Below are 20,871 nucleotides of genomic sequence, written 5' to 3' on the forward strand. Positions count from 1 at the left end.
GAACTGCAGGCATTGGCAACCCAAAGTACTAGAAGACACTGTGAAGCTCGAGATGGAGGACTGAAAACCTCCTACCAGCTTCAGATATCCGGTAATGTAGATGAAAACTGGCGGCTCTTCAAGCAGCAGTTCAAACACTATATATCGGCCCTAGGCCTGCAGGCACGGCCTGACTAAAGGCGAATAGCGTTGCTGCAAATGGTGGCAGGTCCACAAGCAACTGAACTGTATAATACTTCTGCTATTGACAATGAGCAGGCGAGCAAGAGATACAATGAAATCCGAGGGGTACTTTGATCGACATTGCTACCCCAAAAGCAATGAGATATTTGCAAGATATATGTTCTGTACGCGTACCCAGAAACCTGGCAAATTGTTCAACAGTTTTGTCATTGACTTGAGGCTGAAGGCCCAGTCATGCAACTTCAGTAGCCACAAATCTTCTCTGATCCCCTGCCAAATTATCTTTGGTGCATCAAATGATAAGCTACCTGAGAGGTTGCTGGGGGTCGAAGATTTGATATTGGAACAAGCAATAAAGATTTGCCAAGCAAGCAAGGTAGTTGCACAGCAAATCAGCACACTCTGCTTAAAACATTGTGCCAGCATAGAGGAAGACGGCAGCGCCATTAGTGTTGGCGCACGTCATGAAGAAACGTGGTCTCCGTGCGGGTGGCCATTTTAAGCGGCAGACATGAGCCGCCATCTTGTGCCAGATGTGTGGCACTCTGCATGGCCCGCGGCAATGTCCGGTCTTTGGAAAAGTCTGTTCCAGGTGTGGCCGTGTTGGGCAATTTCCAAAACAGTGTTTTGCAGGTCCGACAATGGACCATATAAGATCAGTAAATGTGGTTGATGAGATACATCAGACAAACAGTTTTTCGTCAATCTTATTGCAACCAAGGACCAAAACAGTCGAAAGAAAAAAGACGAAGACACAATTTCAAAAAAGAACGAAGCTAGTAAGAACTTGCGAAAACCATCAAAACCAGATGGAAATTGATGGTGTCCGTGAATAATTCATTATTACGATGCAACTTTGACATTGAAATGAGGGCCAACCTCCTCAGCCGGTCTGCTTTGTACAAGCTGAACGCACAGCTGAAAGTCGGTGATGTACCGGGGCTGCCGGCATGTTATGGGACAAGAAAGATGGATTTCCCTGTTGTTCACACTCTTAGCTGCTGGGGAACCTGCGGCGGGTGTTGCCATTGGCAGGATCAGAAGGCCCTGCCGGCAGGAACAGTTGATAAATTTTGCCCATTAACTCTGATTGTCACGTATGGGCTGGAGCAGGGGGTAATGTTTAGATACATGCAGGTTCGAGATTTTGCCAGAAAGGAGATACAGAACTTCCCGGAGGAGCCCAGCCTCCACATTGCTGGAGGAGGTGCTGACGACATGGGGACTGGACAAGGGGGTAGCGTCAGCGGTTTACGGGGCTATTTTGGAAGAGGAGAAGGCACCACTGGAAGGGATCAAAGCAAAGTGGGAGGAAGAGTTGGGAGAGGATATGGAGGAGGGATTCTGGTGTGAGGTGCTCCGGAGAGTGAACGCCTTCACCTCGTGCGTGAGGTTGGGGCTGATACAGCTGAACGTGGTATACAGAGCACACCTCACGAGGGCGAGGATGAGCCGATTCTTTGAAGGAGTAGAAGATGTGTGTGAATGTCGCTGGGGGGAGCCCGCTAATCACATTCATATGTTTTGGTCCTGTCCAAAGCTCGAATATTACTGGAAGGAGGTTTTTGGGGTAATTTCTAAAGTGGTGCACGTGAAACTGGACCCGGGCCCACGGGAGGCCATATTTGGGGTTTTGGACCAGCCAGGGTTGTAAACGGGTGCGGAGGCAGATGTTGTAGCCTTCGCCTCGTTGATCGCCCGAAGGCAGATCCTGATGGGTTGGAGGGCAGCCTCTCCACCCTGTGCCCTGGCGTGGCCGGGATTCTGTTAGAATTCTTCACTCTTGAGAAGATTACGTTTGAACTGAGGAGAAGGGCAGAAAGGTTCTACAAATCCATGGGCATTATTCATTGTGTACTTTCAACAGCTGGATAACATCGAACATTAGTTGGGGGGTTGGGGGGAGGGGGGGTGATGGGTGTTAATGGGGGCTATGGGGGATTCCTAATTCCTTTTTGTCAGTTGTTTATGTGAACATGCGGGCTAATGTTTTGGGTTTGGTGGGAGGATGGGATCGTTGTTATTGATATGGGGATTGACATATTTGTTCATGATTATTGTTCATTGTAAATTTGGGAGAAAATGCAAAAAAGGAGGAGAATAAAGAGATATTTAAAAAAAAACTCTGATTGTCTCACCACACATTCTATCTGATTTACATAGTGTTCCAGCATTTTCAGATTTTTAATACTGAATAGATTTTAACTGCAATCTTTTGTCTCCTTTGTTTTCATTGGTTACAGAGTTGAGTGAGTGGGCAAGTGAATGGCAAATGCAGTATTATTTTGATAAATGCGAGGTTATCCACTTGGTCGCAAAAGCGGGAAGGCAGTCTATTATCTGAGTGGCCATAAATTAGGTGGGGGGAATGCGCAATGAGACCTGGGTGTCCTTGTAACAGTCACTAAAGGTAAGCTCGCAGGTGCAGCAGGCGGTAAAGAAGGCAAATGACATGTTAGCCTTGATTGCAAGCGGGTTCAAGTACAGAAGCAGAGATGTCTTGCTGCAGTTATATAGGTGAGGCCAAACCTGGAGAATTGTGTGCAGTTTTGGTCTCCTTATCTGAGGAAGGATGTTCTTGCTATAGAGGGAGGGCAGAGAAGGCTTACCAGACTGATTCCTGGGGTGGCGTGACTGACGTATGAGGAAGATTGAGTCAGTTAGGTTTGTAGTCACTGGAGTTCAGAAGAATGAGATTGGGGGGGGGGATCTCATAGAAACCTATAAAATTCTAACAGGACTAGACAGCATAAATGCAGAAAAGATGTTCCTGATGCAGGGGCTATCCAGAACCGGGGTCACAGTCTGAGGATACAGGGTAGACCATTTACGACGGAGATGAGGAGAAATGTCTTCACCCAGAGAGTGGTCAGCCTGTGGAATTTGTTACCACAGGAAGAGGTCGAGGCCAAAACATTGTATGTTTTTAAGAAGCAGTTAGGTATAGCACTTTGGGAGAAGTGTATCAAAGGATTATGGGGGGAAAGTGGGATTAGGCTATTGAGTTGGATGATCAGCCATGATCATAACGAATGACTGAGCAGGCTCGAATGGCCGACTAGCGTCCTCCTGTTCCTATTTTCTATGTTTCTATTATACTTCTTGTTTTGCAGTAATGGGTTTCTACCTGAAGCCTTGTAACATGGCGGCCCGGTAGTACAGTGGTTAGCACTGTTGCTTCAGAATGCCAGGGTCTCGGGTTTGATTCCCGGCTTGGCTCACTGTATGTGCGGAGACTGCACATTCTCCCCGTGTCTGTGTGGGTTTCCTCTGGGTGCTCCAGTTTCCGTCCACAAGTCCTGAAGGATGTGCTGTTAGGTAATTTGGACATTCTGAATTCTCCCTCTGTGTACTGGAACAGGTGCCGGAATGTGGCGACGAGGGGCTTTTCACAGTGACTTCATTGCAGTGTTAATATAAGCCTACCTGTGACAATACAAGATTATTATTGTGTTTTTTCGCCTTCCGGGTGGCACAGTAGCACAGTGGCTAGCATTGCCGCCTCACAAAGCCAGGGACCCGGATTCAATTATGGGCTTGGGTGACTGTGCGGAGTTTGCAGATTCTCCCCATGTTTACATGGGTGGTTAGGTGGATTGGACATGCTAAATGCAGGTTAGGTGGATTGAGCATGCTAAATTGATGTGCAGGTTAGATGGATTGGACATGCTAAATTGCCCCTTCGTGTCCAAACGTTCGGTGGGGTTATGGGGATAGGTTGGGGGAGTGAGCCGAGATTAGGGAGCTGTTTCGGAGGGTCGGTGGACTGTAGGGATTCTATGATGGTGTAATTTAACAGAAAAGTTTCTAAATGTCGTTTCAGGCAGATTTGGCTGGGTGTTTCTCCCCGGCTCTGTCGGCAAGTTCTCCACCGCTATCTAACCACACTTAAGCCACTTTCCGGGCCGTCGAAAGTTTCTCTCCAAGCTAGCCGACACTTTTTTCCATCATGGGGGGCCTTACCATCACCCCTTTTGGGCTCCCACCCTTCATACCCCCCTCATCCCTCCTTTCATGGGCATGACCCACCACAGGCCCTGACCCTTGGCAGTGTCACCCTGGTACCCAGGCACTCTGGCAATATCACGGTGCTTGGGTGGCACTGGCAGGAGCACTGGAACCCTGACCGGGGCTCTGATGCAAGTTTTAAATTCCTCTCAAGCCACGGGGGTAGTGCCAGAGGACTGGGCAACAGCTCATGTTGTTCCACTTTTCAAGAAGGATAAACCAATGTATTATAGACTGGTGTGTCTCACATCAGTGGTAGGGAAACTATTGGCGAAAGTTCTGAATGAGAGAATGAATTTCCATTTGGAAAGGCATGGGTTGATTAGGGATAATCAGCATGGCTTTGTCAGAGGGAGGTCCTGCCTGACAAATTTAAGATAATTTTTTGATAATGTGACCAAGTGTGTGAATGAAGGAAGTGCTGTTGATGTAGTTTAAATGGATTTTAGCAAAGTCTTTGACAAGGTCCTACAAGGGAGACAGACTGAGAAGTTGAAGCACATGCAATTCAAGGAAGCTTGAGATGGATCCACAACTAGCTTAGTAATAGCACACAAAGGGTGGTGGTAGGAGGTTGTTTCAGTATCTGGATGCCGGTGTCCAGCGGCCTACACCGGGATCAGTGCTAGGTCCCTTGTTGTTGGTTATATATATTATATATATATATATATATATACACACACACATGAAGAGGATCGTAAGTTACAGGAAAATATAGATGGGTTAGTCAGATGGGAAGAGCAGTGGCAGATTGTATTTAACCCTGAAAAGTACGAGGTGATGCACTTTGGAAGAAGAAAAAGAACAAGGCAGGACACTCGGAAGCTCAGAGGATCAAATGGATCTTATTCACGGATCACTGAAGTGGCAGAGCAGGTGATTAGGGTAGTTAAGAAAGCATATCTTTGGCAGGTAGGATCAAGGAAAACCCAAAAGCTTTCTATAGGTATGTCAGGAATAAAAGAATGACTAGGGTAAGAGTAGGGCCAGTCAAGGACAGTGGTGGGAAGTTGTGTGTGGAGGCTGAGGAGATAAGCGAGATACTAAATGAATACTTTTCGTCAGTATTCACTCAGGAAAAAGATAATGTTGTGGAGGAGAATGCTGAGACCCAGGCTATTAGAATAGATGGCATTGAGGTGCGTAGGGAAGAAGTGTTGGCAATTCTGGACAAGGTGAAAATAGATAAGTCCCCGAGGCCTGATGGGATTTATCCTAGGATTCTCTGGGAAGCCAGGGAAGAGATTGCTGAGCCTTTGGCTTTGATTTTTATGTCATCATTGGCTACAGGAATAGTGCCAGAGGATTAGAGGGTAGCAAATGTGGTCCCTTTGTTCAAGAAGGGGAGTAGAGATAACCCCGGTAACTATAGGCCGGTGAGCCTCACGTCTGTTGTGGGTAAAGTCTTGGAGAGGATTACAAAAGATACGATTTATAATCATCTAGATAGGAATAATATGATTAGGGATAGTCAGCATGGTTTTGTGAAGGGTAGGTCATGCCTCACAAACCTTATCGAGTTCTTTGAGAAGGTGACTGAACAGGTAGACGAGGGTAGAGCAGTTGATGTGGTGTATATGGATTTGAGTAAAGCGTTTGATAAGGTCCCCCACGGTCGGCTATTGCAGAAAATACGGAGGCCGGGGATTGAGGGTGATTTAGAGATGTGGATCAGAAATTGGCTAGTTGAAAGAAGACAGAGGGTGGTGGTTGATGGCAAATGTTCAGAATGGAGTTCAGTTACGAGTGGCGTACCACAAGGATCTGTTCTGGGGCCGTTGCTGTTTGTCATTTTTATAAATGACCTAGAGGAGGGGACAGAAGGTTGGGTGAGTAAATTTGCAGACGACACTAAAGTCGGTGGAGTTGTAGACAATGTGGAAGGATGTTGCAGGTTACAGAGGGACATAGGTAAGCTGCAGAGCTGGGCTGAGAGGTGGCAAATGGAGTTTAATGTAGAGAAGTGTGAGGTGATTCACTTTGGAAAGAAAAACAGGAATGCGGAATATTTGGCTAATGGTAAAATTCTTGGCAGTGTGGATGAGCAGAGGGATCTCGGTGTCCATGTACATAGATCCCTGAAAGTTGCCACCCAGGTTGATAGGGTTGTGAAGAAGGCCTATGGTGTGTTGGCCTTTATTGGTAGAGGGATTGAGTTCCGGAGCCATGAGGTCATGTTGCAGCTGTACAAAACTCTGGTATGGCCGCATTTGGAGTATTGCGTACAGTTCTGGTCGCCTCATTATAGGAAGGACGTGGAAGCTTTGGAACGGGTGCAGAGGAGATTTACCAGGATGTTGCCTGGTATGGAGGGAAAATCTTATGAGGAAAGGCTGATGGACTTGAGGTTGCTTTCGTTAGAAAGAAGAAGGTTAAGAGGTGATTTAATAGAGGCATACAAAATGATCAGAGGGTTAGATAGGGTGGACAGTGAGAGCCTTCTCCCGCGGATGGAGGTGGCTAGCACGAGGGGACATAGCCTTAAATTGAGGGGTAATAGATATAGGACAGACGTCAGAGGTAGGTTTTTTACGCAAAGAGTGGTGAGGCCGTGGAATGCCCTACCTGCAACAGTAGTGACCTCGCCAACATTGAGGGCATTTAAAAGTTTATTGGATAAGCATATGGATGATAATGGCATAGTGTAGGTTAGACGGCCTTTAGTTTTTGACTTCCCATGTCGGTGCAACATCGTGGGCCGAAGGGCCTGTACTGCGCTGTATCGTTCTATGTTCTATGTTCATATGGGACACCTGCCTTTATTAGTCATGACATAGAATACAAGAGCAAGGACGGTATGTTGGAACTGTACAGAACATTGGTTAGGCCACAGCTGGCGTACTGTGTGAAGTTCTTGTCACCTCACTATAGGAAGGATGTGATTGCACTTGGAGAGGGTACAGAGGAGATTAACCAGGATGTTGCCTGGGATGGAGCATCTGGATTGGCTTGGATTGTTTTCTTTAGAGCAGAGAAGGCTGAGGGGGGATATGATTGAGGTGTATAAGATCGAGGGGTTTGGACAGGATAAATCAGAAGAGGCATAATTTTAGGCTGGGGGGGGGGGGCAGGATATTCTGAGGGGATTTGACAAAAGCAAGGTGGATGCCCTCCTTCATTTTGACAAGAGAAAGAGGATGGTGAGAATCTGGAATGCACTGCCTGGAAAGGGAGCGGAGACTGGAAACTTCACACCCTTTGAAAAGCACTTGGATGAGTCCTCAGCCGCCACCCAAGGTTCCCGACCGGCGATACGTGGTTAGAACCATGCGGTCGGGAACTCGGCCAGTTTTGCCCTGAGAAGCGCCGGGGATGGAGGCCTCTGTCAATGCCCCCCCAGCCGCGCTGCGTAATCCACGCGCGAGCGATTCTCCAGGGAACGGAGAATCACAGGAGCGGCGCTGGGCACGATTCCCGGGTAAACATCGATTCTCTGTCCCCGTGCCAAACGCAATTTTGGTGCGGGTCTGTGGAGAATCCAGCCCCTGTTCTCTTCAAATAGGTGCAAAAGCTTGTCACATAGGTGATACATCATCAATAACACACGACGAGCGATGAACGTAACTGAGGCTTTAATACACTAAACAGCAAGCCTCCTGCCTCTGGACCCGGACTGGGTCCGGAGGCGGAGACGTGCCACCTTTATGCATAAGCCCGAGGGGAGGAGCTATAGGCGGAGCCAGCCTGGACAAGCCCAGGCATGAACAAGCATGCACAATACAATACATATAATGCAATAGCTTGGTTTACCACAATAGTTACTTAAATCTACTCTGCAAAAATTAGGTTGTTATGAAATACTGTCATTCCATCATAATTTGGAAATTTTGTGGAACAGTCACTTAACTTTGTTTATTTTTCAGGGTAAAGAATTTTTTAAAAGTTATTTTATTCCAGTTACAGTACCACCCTCATCCTTGAAATCGTATAAGTTAATATGTATACTTTTTAATCTAATGTTATCACACAATAAAAAGTAATTATCAAATTTAACTGGTTACATTTATATCCATCACGTTTTTAAAAAATCTGCCTGGTTAGCTGAGATCATATGCTGGTTGTTGGCTTTTCATGTTCCAAGTAAATAAAGAAAATTGATATTTGTACAAAAGACCCACTATTAAGAAATGTGATTCAAAACTAGTTTTGAGGATTTAGGAAAACTGGATTTTACGTTGCTGACAAAAGTAGGAAGTAAGAGAACAGCAATGGTCAACCTGAATACAAACTGTTTGTTTGTGGGCTTGTTCAGTAATAATGGGAGTGTTTTTACATTTTTTACATTAGTACTTGGCATAAACATTTAGCATTTTGCCTTCTATTTTGACAATGGCTAGAATTTTACATTCCCCAATCGGTGGGTCTTTAGGCGGGGCCAGCGTGAAATTGAATGAATGGGATTCCCTCTGGATATCTGCCTGCCTGTCCCAACCACGTAGTAATTTTATGCTGTGGCGGACAAGGCCTCAGATGGGAAGCCTGCCCTTGTCCTTGTCCCAACTGAGGCTCTTAGGTGGCCACTTGTTTCCTGCTCAGCCTTAATTTTTAGGACGACGGGAAGATTGAACCTCCGTGGGTGAAGGACGGAAAATAACAAAGTTGCATCTCAGGCCGGAGAGCCCCTTCTAAGTTGGGTGCCGTCCCTCCCCTTAAGGTCTGATGGTCTACAGACCTCTCTTTTTGCCTGGCCTTTCTCCTGACACCCCAGTCACCCTCTTTGCACCCCCCAGATTTTCCATACTCTCCCCACCCTGGGACCTCTTGAACTAAATTGGGCTGTTGGTTCCCAGACGTAGGCTCAGGTGCGCTCTTTCATTTTTTCTTCTGTCCACTGCACCATGTTCACTGCAGGGACTGGGAAGCTACTGGTCAATCTAATTGGCTGGCAGCTCCCTAAGGTAACACTTTCTCCTGAGTGAGGGCAGAGTGTCCCACCAGCAGGCACTTCACATTCATTCAGGTATCATTTGGCTTTTCGACACTTGCAGTCAGTGTTCATAGAATCATCGAATTTACAGTGCAGAAGGAGGCCATTTGTCCCATCGTGTCTGCACCGGCCCTTGGAAAGAGCACACTTCCCATGCCTCCACTCCATCCCCGTAACGCAGTAACCCCACCTCACCTTATTGGACACTAGGGGCAATTTATCATGGCCAATCCAGCTAATCTGCACATCTTTGGTCTATGGGAGGAAACCGGAGCACCCGGAGAAAACCCACGCACACACGGGGAGAACGTGCAGACTCCGCACAGACAGTGATCCAAGCCATGAATTGAATCTGGGACTGTGGTTGTGAAACAACTGTGCTAACCACCGTGCTACCATGCTCCTGCTGACTCTTTGGATAAGTTCATAAGATATAGGAGCAGAATTAGGCCATTCAGCCTATCAAATGTTCCCCACTATTCTATCATGGCTGATATGTTCCTGATCTGGTACATACAATGTTACAGACCAAGAGCTAGATTATGAAATCAGCCAGAGAATCTCCTCCCTAGAAGATATGACCTAAGAGCGGGAGTAGGCAATTTAGCCTCCCGAGCCAAACACACTGAATGTGATCATGGCTGATCCCATCCTAGGCTCAACTCCCTTGTCCTGCCCGTTCTCCATAACCCTTCAACCCATTACCAATTCAAAATCTGTCTAACTCCTTAAATTTACTCACTGTCCCTCCATCCACCACAGTCTGGGGTAGTGAATTCCACAGATTCACAACCCTGTGGGAGAATTGTTTTTTCCTCAAATCGACCGAAACCTGTGGCACTCCAGTACTTACATCTTGCCATCCAGAAACAGACCCATTTATCCTGACTCTCTGCCCCCTGTCCATCAGCCAGTCTTCTATCCAAGCTAATAAGTTACCCCTCATCCCATGTGACCTCATCTTGTGAATCAACCTTCTGTGTGGCACCTGATCAAACTCCTTCCGAAAGTCTAGATATACGACATCTACAGGATTCCCATTATCCACTTTGCTTGTTAGATCTTCGAAGAACTCATGCAAATTAGTCAAACATGATTTGCCCTTCATAAAGCCGTGCTGTGTCTGATGGACAGCGCTTTGGCTTCCCAAATGTCCTGATATAGCATCCTTGATAATTGATTCGAACAATTTTCCAACTACAGATGTTAAACTAACTGGTCTGGAATTTCCCACATTCTGCCTCCCTCCCTTTTTGAATAAGGGCGTTACGTTAGCATTTTTCCAATTCACTGGAACCTTTCCCGTGTCCATGGAATTTTGGAATATCATAACCAATCGATCCACTATCTCTGCTGCCACTTCCTTTAACACCCTAGGATGTAGGCCATCAGACAATGGGGATTTGTCTGCCCTCAATCCCAAGTGTTTGTTGAGTACTGTTTCCCTATTGATACGGATTGTTCCAAGTTCCACCCTTTCTATTACCACTGAATTGTCTGTTCCTACAGGAATGCTACTAGTGTTTTCCATTGTGAAAACTGAGGCAAAGGATTGATTTAGCATCTGTGCCATTTCTGTAATCCCCACTATTAACTCACGGTTTCATCTTCTAAGGGGTCAACATTCACCTCAGCAACTCTCTTCCCTTTTATGTACCTGAAGAAACTTTTGCTATCCTTTTAAATATCATGTGCCAGGTTTTTTTCGTAATTTACCTTAGCGTTTTTTATTACTTTGTTAGATGGTGGGAAGCAATACCCTAACATCCAAAATATTCAGACACATGAGGTTAATCCTATCCTAAAATTTCAGTATATCGGCTGACGTTTTGTACTTGGGGAGTGCTGTGTCATCAGAGGTACCGTAACGTTATTCAAATTAGAGCAGAGAGCTCGCCCAGTCTTTTTAATGTTTATACAGAGTATATGGGCATTGTTGGCAAGTCCAGCATTTATTGCACAACTTTATTTGCCCTTTAGAAAGTGATGGTGAACACCTTCTTGAAATGCTGCGGTCTGTGTGGTCTCGATACACCCACAGTAGCTGCACAGCTTTTCAACATTGTTTCAACATTGTTTCTGCTTGTAATTTTGATCAATTTGGTATAAATTTATTTCCATTTCTTCCCTCAAGTCTACTACAGCCTACTGTTGCAAAATGGAATGCAAAACTTGGGAGTGGATCAAACTATATCTTTCTCTGGCTGTTCTCAGATGGCATAATGAACCATACACTTGCAGGTCCAAACCAGGTATGATATAACATAGGCACAAACTGCAGTGACGGTGTTTTGACAGACCAGTGTGCAGTAGGATTGATCTCCACATCACTGAGTTCTTGACCTATCATCCTAATAGGTATCAAATGGACAAGATTACTTCTCATAATGGGCTATCAGAAAACTCCCACGGTAACCAGGTGACTGTCACCCACCTTTTCACACCCTCCTCCAACATCCCCTCTGTGCACATCCTGGTAATCAATTCAGAAAGACTTGAGTTGAGTTGGAAATCAGCTGATCAACTGCAATTGGTGAAGGGCTCAAATAGATCAGAGAGGGCAAACATGAGGGTAGAAAATGAAGATGTAAAATCCAAGGCAAAAACTGCATTATGTCGGGGCAATAATCAATGGTGCACTTCAGTTTATTAAACTATACTTGGGGGCAGCACACTGGCGCAGTTGTTAGCACTGCTGCCTCACAGTACAGAGAACCCGGGTTCAATCCCGGTCCCAGATTACTGTCCCCGTGGAGTTTGCACATTCTCCCTGTGTCTGCATGGGTCTCACCCCCACAACCCAGGGATGTGCAGGGTAGGATTGATTAAACTGAATTGCCCCTTATTTAAAAAAAACAATGTTTGCTGTGTTTTGATTGTTGAAATTATCTGTGTTAATTGAAGAATTCTCATGATTATCATTTTAAAGATTTTTTTCGTACTGAAGTGATTATATCAGGTTAAATGCAAGACTTTTCAATGCAAGGATTCCCCTTTATTGACCTACTCCATCAGTTTAAATTCTCTTCCCTAACTGGCAGAAAACAAATTAGTTTTGATGAATTCCTACAATATTCAACATTCCATGAGTGTGAGGAAGCTTTCATTCATTGGAGTTCTTCTATCAACAGGGAGGATTGAAAATGATTTGGGCAAATTGCCATCAGCCAAATTATAGAATCCCTAGAGTGCAGAAGGAGGCCATTCGGCCCATCAAGTCTGCACCAATGCTCCAAAAGAGCACCTCACCTAGGCCCACTTCCCCTACCTTATACCCATTACACCGCACATTGATCATGGCTAATCCACCTAACCTGCACATCTTTGGACTGAGGAAACCCACGCAGACGCAGGGAGAACGTACAAACTCCACACAGACAGTCACGCAAGACCGCAATCCAACCCCAGTCCCTGGCGCTGTGAAACAGCAGTGCTAACCACCTTGCCACCCTTAGTTCTATATTTGGAATTGCTCCCCCTACACCACTATTCGTTGAACCAGTCTATCCTTAAACCTGACAGCTCCTTATTTTGGGTTTGTCTTCTTTGTTAAAATTATATCATATGATAAAGAAAAAGTTTTTTTTTTCATTGTCTTTACTACTCTTTGCTTTCAGTTGATTATGATGATAAACTCGACTGGTTTAATCCACATTGAGGTTGTGGCACAGAATGAAGTGAGCCATGTCAGAGCCAGCATGACCACAGTTGCTCAGTACCCTATAATGAGTATTATTGTTACGGTGGCTCGAGTGGCTCTGAACAAGGCCAGTAGCATTGTGCTTCAAATAAAACCCAAACAGGACTACATCATTGCAATAGATTACGGAGATGGAACAAACAACCTTTTCAAATCACAACATCTTGATTCCCAAACCAGCTGCTTGGATGCTTCATTTCACTGCTTGAACTTTGTTTTTTCTCATACATATGCTGCTGTTGGTCAATACCATTTGAATGCTACTGTTTACAACAATGTCAGCACTGTTGCATCAGCAGCCATTGCTGTTGTTGAGGAGCCTATTACAGGTCTCAAACTGATTTTGAGTTCACCAAGAGTGATCAAGTTCAAAGACTACATTAATGCAACAGCATCAGTACAAACTGGCACAGAGGTTACCTTTCAGTGGATCATTTCAGTTCCTCACTCTAACCCATTTATTCTTACTCAAGAGTAAGTATAAACTGATATCATATATATTTAATATATGTGCTATTTGTATAAATGCGCTTAATTATTTGGGATGAATGTAATAGACAGTGGTCGTCTGGTATTTATAACTGGCCTCCTGGTTGAGTATTCAAATCGAGTGTGATCATTATACGTTTGAAACCTAAACATTTTTATAAGAAGACTTACATTTTTAAAACTCATAGTCATGATACTGCTCCCCTACCCCACCATCTAATTTGTGAAAAGCTATTTACCACTCTTGATACCTATGTGTTTATCTATTGAACTTCTTTGAAGAAAATTATCCTGATTTCAAATTTGCAAGACTAATAGCACACCTTAAGTATCAGAAAAATATCAATATGTAGAGTAGTATGAAGTGATGGTATATGGTTCATGCCAATGATTCGCTGTACAGAGTTCCCAGATGTAGATATAACCATTAATGGTTTTGATAGAGTAAATAACGAGAATAAAGGGCAGCATGGTAGCATAGTGGTTAGCACAATTGTTTCACAGCTCCAGGTTCCCAGGTTCGATTCCCGGCTTGGGTCATTGTCTGTGTGGAGTCTGCACGTTCTCTCCGTATGTGCATGGGTTTCCTCCAGGTGCTCCCACAGTCCAAAAATGTGCAGGTTAGGAGGATTGGCCATGATAAATTGCCCTTAGTGCCCAAAATTGCCCTTAGTGTTGGGTGGGGTTATTGGGTTATGGGGATAGGGTGGAGACGAGCGGTTGGGTAGGGTGCTCTTTCCAAGAGCCAGTGCAGACTCGATGGGCCGAATGGCCTCCTTCTGCATTGTGAGTTCTATGAACTATTCTATAAACTGTTTTCAATGGTAGAATGTCACTAAATGACATGGTTTAAGGTGATGGATAGTTGACGGGAGGAAATCATTCTTTTTACGTAGCGAGTTCTTTGCGTTCTGAGATTTCATTTCCTCTGAGATTGATTAGGAGGGATCTTGTCCATCTGAATCTATGTTGATTATTCTTCACCAGACTGTTAACCAGTGCAGATAAGGTTTTTTTATTAATTAGTTAAATTATTTAAAATAGGGTTAAATTAAGATCTTGTCTATACTTGACTATGTTTGGCTTGCCAGTCATATGATTACGTGCACCATGGTTTACTTTCCAATTACTGTCAGGCCGGTGCCCTGTGTCTAGATGAGTGTCAATGCCTCACAAATCTTCCTGTTCTTCTTAGAATTCTAAGTGCCATGTATTCCTGAGGATGTACTATCTTTGAACCTATCTTGGATTTTCATTTTGTTTGCATCAAAGTCATTACTTTTGTCTAGGTTTTTGGAGAGGACATGTTGCTCATCTCTTTCCTTGTGATACTTGGTGTAATTAATAATTCAGAGTGCCTACTATTTATGCTCTTCATCTGTTTAGACTCCATTGCATTTTTATAGTTCTTGTCTTTTATCTGGCTGCCCTGTTACTATGAAGATACTGAAAGAAAATCTTGTTACATTTTACCTTAGTTACGCTTTTTATTAGAGATCTCTGATCACTCCTTTGGTATGACTTTAAATCATCCCAGTGAACACCACACCTTTTTATTTCTGACAAATTTCAAATGGTCAATTTCCTCCATTTCACTTTTGATTTGTTAATCAATTGATGGCCATGCCTTTATAGTTTGAACTTGCATGCTCAGCATTATAAAGCTTTTCAGTTTGTCTTTACTGAAGTGCTGCTGAAGTGCAATCAATGAATTAGTTTGGCTCGGTCCTGACCCAGAATTCCAGAGTGTTGAAGGTGACCTGCATTATGTCCTTGAAAAGATCCATATCCCAGGTCAGCACACACGACTTTTAAGTAACTTCAGTGAATAGTATTGTGTATTCGTCAGTGGGGATTGAATTTAAAGTGCCGAAATTGGGCTCATTTAATTAGACTGCCATTTTCTCTGCCCCCTTTCCCTTCTGACTAAAAAATAGATGTTAGCTAATACAGTTTGTGTCACAAATAGCCCTCAGGCAAAAAATATGTTTTTGTTAGGAAAACAAAGGTAGTTTAAAGTGATTTATATTATCTTGGTAAACATTTGAAATAAGGTACGGTTTTAAGCATGTTTAATTTAATGTTTCTGATCCTGGAAGGGTAAAACCTATTCATGCTGGACAAAGGTTTTTGTATGAGTGGGGGTTGGTTACGTTCCAACTATTTTTCTATTGTGCTTAGAAAGGGCTCCGGCATGAATAATAAATAAACCAGCAGTGATTGTTTTGCAACTGGGTTCTAGTTGGTAGGGAAGCTTTTATGTTTTATTTTGGCTAATTTGATTGCAGTTGGAGAGGGGTAGTGAGAATGAGAAGGCAGCAGTCACAGATCTGTTAGAAGCAGCTGGTTTTAGAAGGCTGAAGAGGGAACATCTCTCTCAACTTTTCTGGAGGAAAAGCCATACTATGGAGTAATTGTTAACGAAACAGATCTCAGAAATTAGTTAGTTAAGGAAACTAGAGAAATCAAGAGAAGTGCTTCAGAAGTCTGGAGTTAAGTGCCAAAAGACCAAGGTATGGTTCAGAAGAATTCAAGGAAGAATGGAGTATTCTGAGTTTAAGAGACAATTGCTGTAACCAGATTTAAAGTGGGCTAGCAGCCTTCAAAGCAAAATTCACATTTGATGCAATTTTAATACAGCCTGGGAAACAAGATTTAAAACAATTGTGAGCAGTTTGCACAGCAGCTAAGACAAAATTCCTAAAGGGATTGCTGTAAAATCCTAGATTGGATTTGCAGATAAAATTGGAGTGGAATCTTTGTTTAAAAGTGTCATTTGGAAGACCTGGTTTGGATTTCGGAATGTAAACTGCTAAGGGAATGGTAATTATGGCAGAGGATATTAAAGTGTGTTTTTTTGGGAGCAAAGTTTGGGAACTCCCACATGACAATCATCTGGGGGATTTTAAGGAGCCATCCACAAACATTCACTTGGGGTTCAGAGTGGAGAGTGTATTTCCTCACAGTCATATTGTGTGCTCAAAAGGGACTTTAGCAAGTGAGAACATTGTAGATTAAGATGTACTTTTTAATCCGTGGTAACCCTGTAATCTGTCTGCAATTAATAAACTAAGGGGGGAGTACTGGCGTATTGTATCATCATCCAATTTTATGATGTTTAATAAATGTTTTTTTTCGTTGCTAAAACTAATTAGTGTTGCTCTGACTCTGTTCCTCCACATCTTATATAAAACAATAAAAGCTAGTCTTGAGCCAGGACTCCATTCTGAGATGTTCTCATCCAGTTATGACATCCAACTGGGGTTGTAACATTTTCAATAGCTTAAATCATAGCAGTATATCCAGAAATTGTATTACATATGGAAGGTAAGCAAAAATCACAAAAGGCATTCAATGAAAAATGGAATATATTTTGTCATCTTCAGTTCATTAAAATTGTTGCAGAATACACTGATAATGTTGGTCCTTGTACTAATGATTTTTTTTCTCTTAGGGATGATCTCATTAGCACGATTAACTACCAAGCACATGCAGGAGGCAACTACTATGTAAAAGTAATAATTTCCAGCCCACTATACAGCAGCCCTTTCAATCGATTGCTTCCAGACATTGTAAAAGTAAGAACTCCAATTGTGGGTTTACAGACGTTATTCCCCTTTAATACCAATAGTGCAAAGCTTCTGCTGCAGCCAGATGGTAGCTATGCCACTCAAATCTTGGGCTTTAGTGTTCATACCTTTTCTGAAGAAGTGAAGTTTTCGTTTGACTTTGGAGATGGTTCACCGCTACTTATTGTCAGTGGCGTACAGAGTAGCTTTGATGGTACATTTGCTTCTGGACGACACAAGTTTACCAAAGGTTGGTGTGCAGATTCTTTTTTTTTTCCTTGACTCCCTCATCAGAAACTATTATTATTTGTTTTTCCTGCCCGGATGATAAACACCCACATGAGACTTTGCAGATGCAATCAATTCTCTGTCCAATGGTATTCTGGTGGCACAGTCTGCCAAGCATTGATAAGAAGTGTATTCAATTCTGCAGTATTTTGAATGGTAAGTTTCAGATCTGCTCGGTAACTTAGCATATAAAGGAAAGTAACATTGAAAGGAGAGTTAGCATGTTTGGTCCCTCACACACCCCAGATGACAGAAGCCAAGCCGGGAGGATATCTTCTCAACTATGTATGTCAAGGAAACCAAATAGGAGTTGAGAAAAATATATCAATGCCACGTACGTGCAAAAATCAAAATCTTTGTGAACCGAAAATTGAGGCCGGCGCCGGGAGCCCAATGGAATATCGTACTCCAGTGCCTCGACAGCGGAGTGAAAGCATTCTATGCCACATGCTAGCGTGGGCATGCAAGTTGTACAGTAAACATTGTTGACACATCATTAAAAGGCCCATCCCCCTGGTATTCTCTGAGTCAGCGGCGATGCTGCACCTCCACCAGGAGGAATTACTTACGGTGAGGTTCACTTGTGGTATTTAAAATCGGGAAACAGGCACTTTGGCTGTTGAGGGAGAGAGAGGAGGTAGGTCATGTTCCTAGAGGCGCAACCGTGGGTTGCCAGTTCTGCCACTGGCTGGGTTAGCTGTGAGGCGGAGGGGCGATTTGCCAGGGCTGGGGTGATTAACAGGTGGTGGGAGGAGGGGTGGGGGCAGGGGCATGACAAGGGGACGGGGCATGCGACGGGATGACCCCACTGTAACTGCGGTGTCCGGGCATGGACCACCATTGCCTTGGCCTGCAAGGCAGCCAGCTTGCTGCGCACACTACTGACCACCCACCATGGCCACTGGTTGCCATATGAGTGCCCCCACCAACAACAGGGCGTCACACTGCCGGCGGGGCCTCGCGTGGCCCAGCCAAGAGGGACGCTCACAGTAGAGCCTACAGGAGTGTGCTGGACGGGGGCAGCAGACTGTACCCCTGGCAAGGTTAGCACCAGCCACTGGCAACCCTGCTGGTTGGGTTCCGGGGCCAGACAGTGCAGTGCAGAGGGCAGAATGCCAGGGGAACGGCTGGGGGTAGGGATGGGAGAGGACAATGTAAGGGGAGGGGGATGTGCAGGGGCAGAGGCTGCAGTGAAGGCCGGGGCCACCGTTTCGACCCTTGGACCTGATTGGGCACGGGGGTATGCAACATGCCAACATGTCTGCCTTTCACCTCCTGCAGACAATGGATTTCAAAATCCAACCAGGAATGGTTAGCATCTACCTTGCCACCGCAGCCCTGGGGGATGCACTGAGGCGGTACGAGCAGGGGCTACGCTTGCCTCAGCGGAACATGAGCCGGCCAGTGAGGATGGAGAGTTGGCTGCCCAACAGGCCGAGGCAGAGGTGGGAAGGAGGTGCCGCATTAGGGCACATGTGTACCGCTAGTGCCGGTCCTTGAAGGGCGTGTCGCAGAAGTCTGGCTGAACGGGAAGAGCGTACAGCATATCTGCCGCATCATGGCGCACCTGTAACCGCAGGTGTCTGGAGGAAGGACACCTTTCCCAGTGGCCGTCAAGGTGATGGTTGCCCTGAACTTTTCCGACGTAGTGTCGTTCCAGGCGTCGAGTGGGGACCTGTCTTGGACCTCGCAGACCTCGGTCCACAGGTGCATCCATGCCATAATGGAGGCCCTGTATGCCAAGTCAGCACAATATATCAGTTCCGACGTGGACCAAGCCCACCCAGCTGCCTGGACAGCAGGATTCGGCAGGATGCCCCATGTCTAAGGGGTGATTGGCGGGATACCTGACCTCCTACGAGCATCAGCGCATGAGGGATCCTCACAGTTTGATTTGATTTGATTTATTGTCACATGTACTGAAGTACAGTGAAAACTATTTTTCTGCGGCCGAGGAATGTACACAGTACGTACATAGTTGACACAAGAATAATCAACAGGGTACATCGACAAAACAGTGATTGGTTACAGTGCGGAACAATGGGCCAAACAAAGCAAACAAAGCAAAACATGAGCAAGAGCAGCATGGAGCCTTGTGAATAGTGTTCTTACAGGGAACAGATCAGTCGGAGGGGAAGTCGTTGAGGAGTCTTGTAGCTGTGGGGAAGAAGCTGTTCCGATGTCTGGATGTGCGGGTCTTTAGACTTCTGTACCTTCTGCCTGATGGAAGGGTCTGGAAGAAGGCAATGCCTGGGTGGGATGGGTCTCTGATAATGTTGTCTGCCTTCCTGAGTCAGCGGGAGCTGTATCCAGAATCAATGTGGGGTTGGCAAGCTTGTGAGATGTGTTGGGCTGAGTTCAGCACACTCTGCAGTTTCTTGCGATCTTGGACTGAGCAGTTGCCATACCAGGCTGTGATGCAGCCCGATAGGATGCTCTCTATTGCACGTCTGTAGAAGTTTGTGAAAGTCGATGCAGACATGCCAAATTTCTTTGAACTGAGTAGGGTACCACTCCATGAATATGCAGCTGGTGTGCGACCATCATTCATGTCTGTGCCTGATACCCAGGCAATGCCTTCATTCTGACACATTCGCCGGTTCCCGAAACATTTGAGGCGCTCCCTCGTTTGAGGAATTGGCTCTTTGGGTGACAACAGTTATCCGCTGCGGTCGTGGCTGGTGATGCCTATCCGGAGACCAAGACTTATGTGGAGACCAAGACTTATGTGAAGACCCGCTACAGCGATGCCCATGCCGTGACCAGGGCCTTGATCGAGCAGAGCTTCGGCGTCCTGAAGATGCGGTTCAGGTGCCTGGACTGTTCCAGAAGAGTCCTTCAATATAGCCTCAGTAGGGTCTCCCACATGGTGGCATGCTGCTTCCTCCACAACGTCACGCAGCAGAGGGGTGATGTATTGGAGGAGGGGGTGAATGCCTGGCCTCCTCCGGCGAGTAGGGTGTGGAGTAGAGCCAGGACAGGCAGTGCATGCAGTCCAGGCAGCCACAGGAGGCAGCACAACATATGCGCCAGGGCCATCATGCGCAGGATGCTCCAATCGACAACAGGTTCACCGACTAGGGGGCCTGGCTGACGGCAGTACAAACATCCTGTGCCCTCCCCCGTCCCACTGACCGACCACCCCATCCTATGTCCACCGTCCTGCACCACTGCTGCCCTCCCATCCCACACACTTGCACCCCCCTTCCATGATTCCTACCTGCCTCACTATGGGTTGCGGGCCCTGGGTTGGCAGTATCAGCAGGTCTGGTCCATGGGATGGAAGGTAATGACAACTCGCTCTGCAATGATCTCTGCCACATTTGACAATGTGTGACTCTTGCCCATGATAGTTCTTTCTCCTGTCCCCTGCATGCGATCTAGCCATTCCATCGGACCTTGGGTTGGCAAAGATGGGAACGGGGTTGGAGGGATAGGAGGGAGGAAGACGGCACCGAGTTCCAGGGCGATATGCGGTTGCTGACCTGCAGGCCCTGTCCTGTGCCCACCTGCAACTGCAGCCCATCCCTCACACCTTTCTGACAGTGCACAGTGGCAGGTTGGACCGTTTCTGAACAGATGAACATGTTTCTACAGGTCTGTGCCCTTGCCTCTATCGCTTTCCTATGTGCTGCACCCATACAACCTACACAGACGCGGGATGAATGTGCAAACTCCTCACAGTCACCGAGGTCGGAATTGAACCC

At 45.6% G+C, this 20,871-nt stretch overlaps 2 protein-coding genes across 2 annotated transcripts in view; both read left to right on the top strand.

Moving 5' to 3' along the window:
* Window positions 1-13,296, top strand: part of LOC119965686 — a 130,593-nt gene extending 117,297 nt beyond the window's left edge. Inside the window, exons 12-13 of the mRNA XM_038796447.1 lie at window positions 259-559; window positions 12,736-13,296. Coding sequence (XP_038652375.1) covers window positions 259-559; window positions 12,736-13,296 — 862 coding nt within the window. The remainder of the gene's footprint in view (window positions 1-258; window positions 560-12,735) is intronic.
* A 3,624-nt stretch (window positions 13,297-16,920) lies between these two features.
* LOC119965687 (polycystic kidney disease protein 1-like 1) overlaps window positions 16,921-20,871 on the top strand; it is a 289,484-nt gene continuing 285,533 nt past the window's right edge. Inside the window, exon 1 of the mRNA XM_038796448.1 lies at window positions 16,921-17,126. The gene's annotated coding sequence lies outside the window, so the exon portion shown is untranslated. The remainder of the gene's footprint in view (window positions 17,127-20,871) is intronic.

This window comes from Scyliorhinus canicula, chromosome 5 (genome assembly GCF_902713615.1).
Source record: "Scyliorhinus canicula chromosome 5, sScyCan1.1, whole genome shotgun sequence".
NCBI classification, from domain to species: Eukaryota; Metazoa; Chordata; class Chondrichthyes; order Carcharhiniformes; family Scyliorhinidae; genus Scyliorhinus; species Scyliorhinus canicula.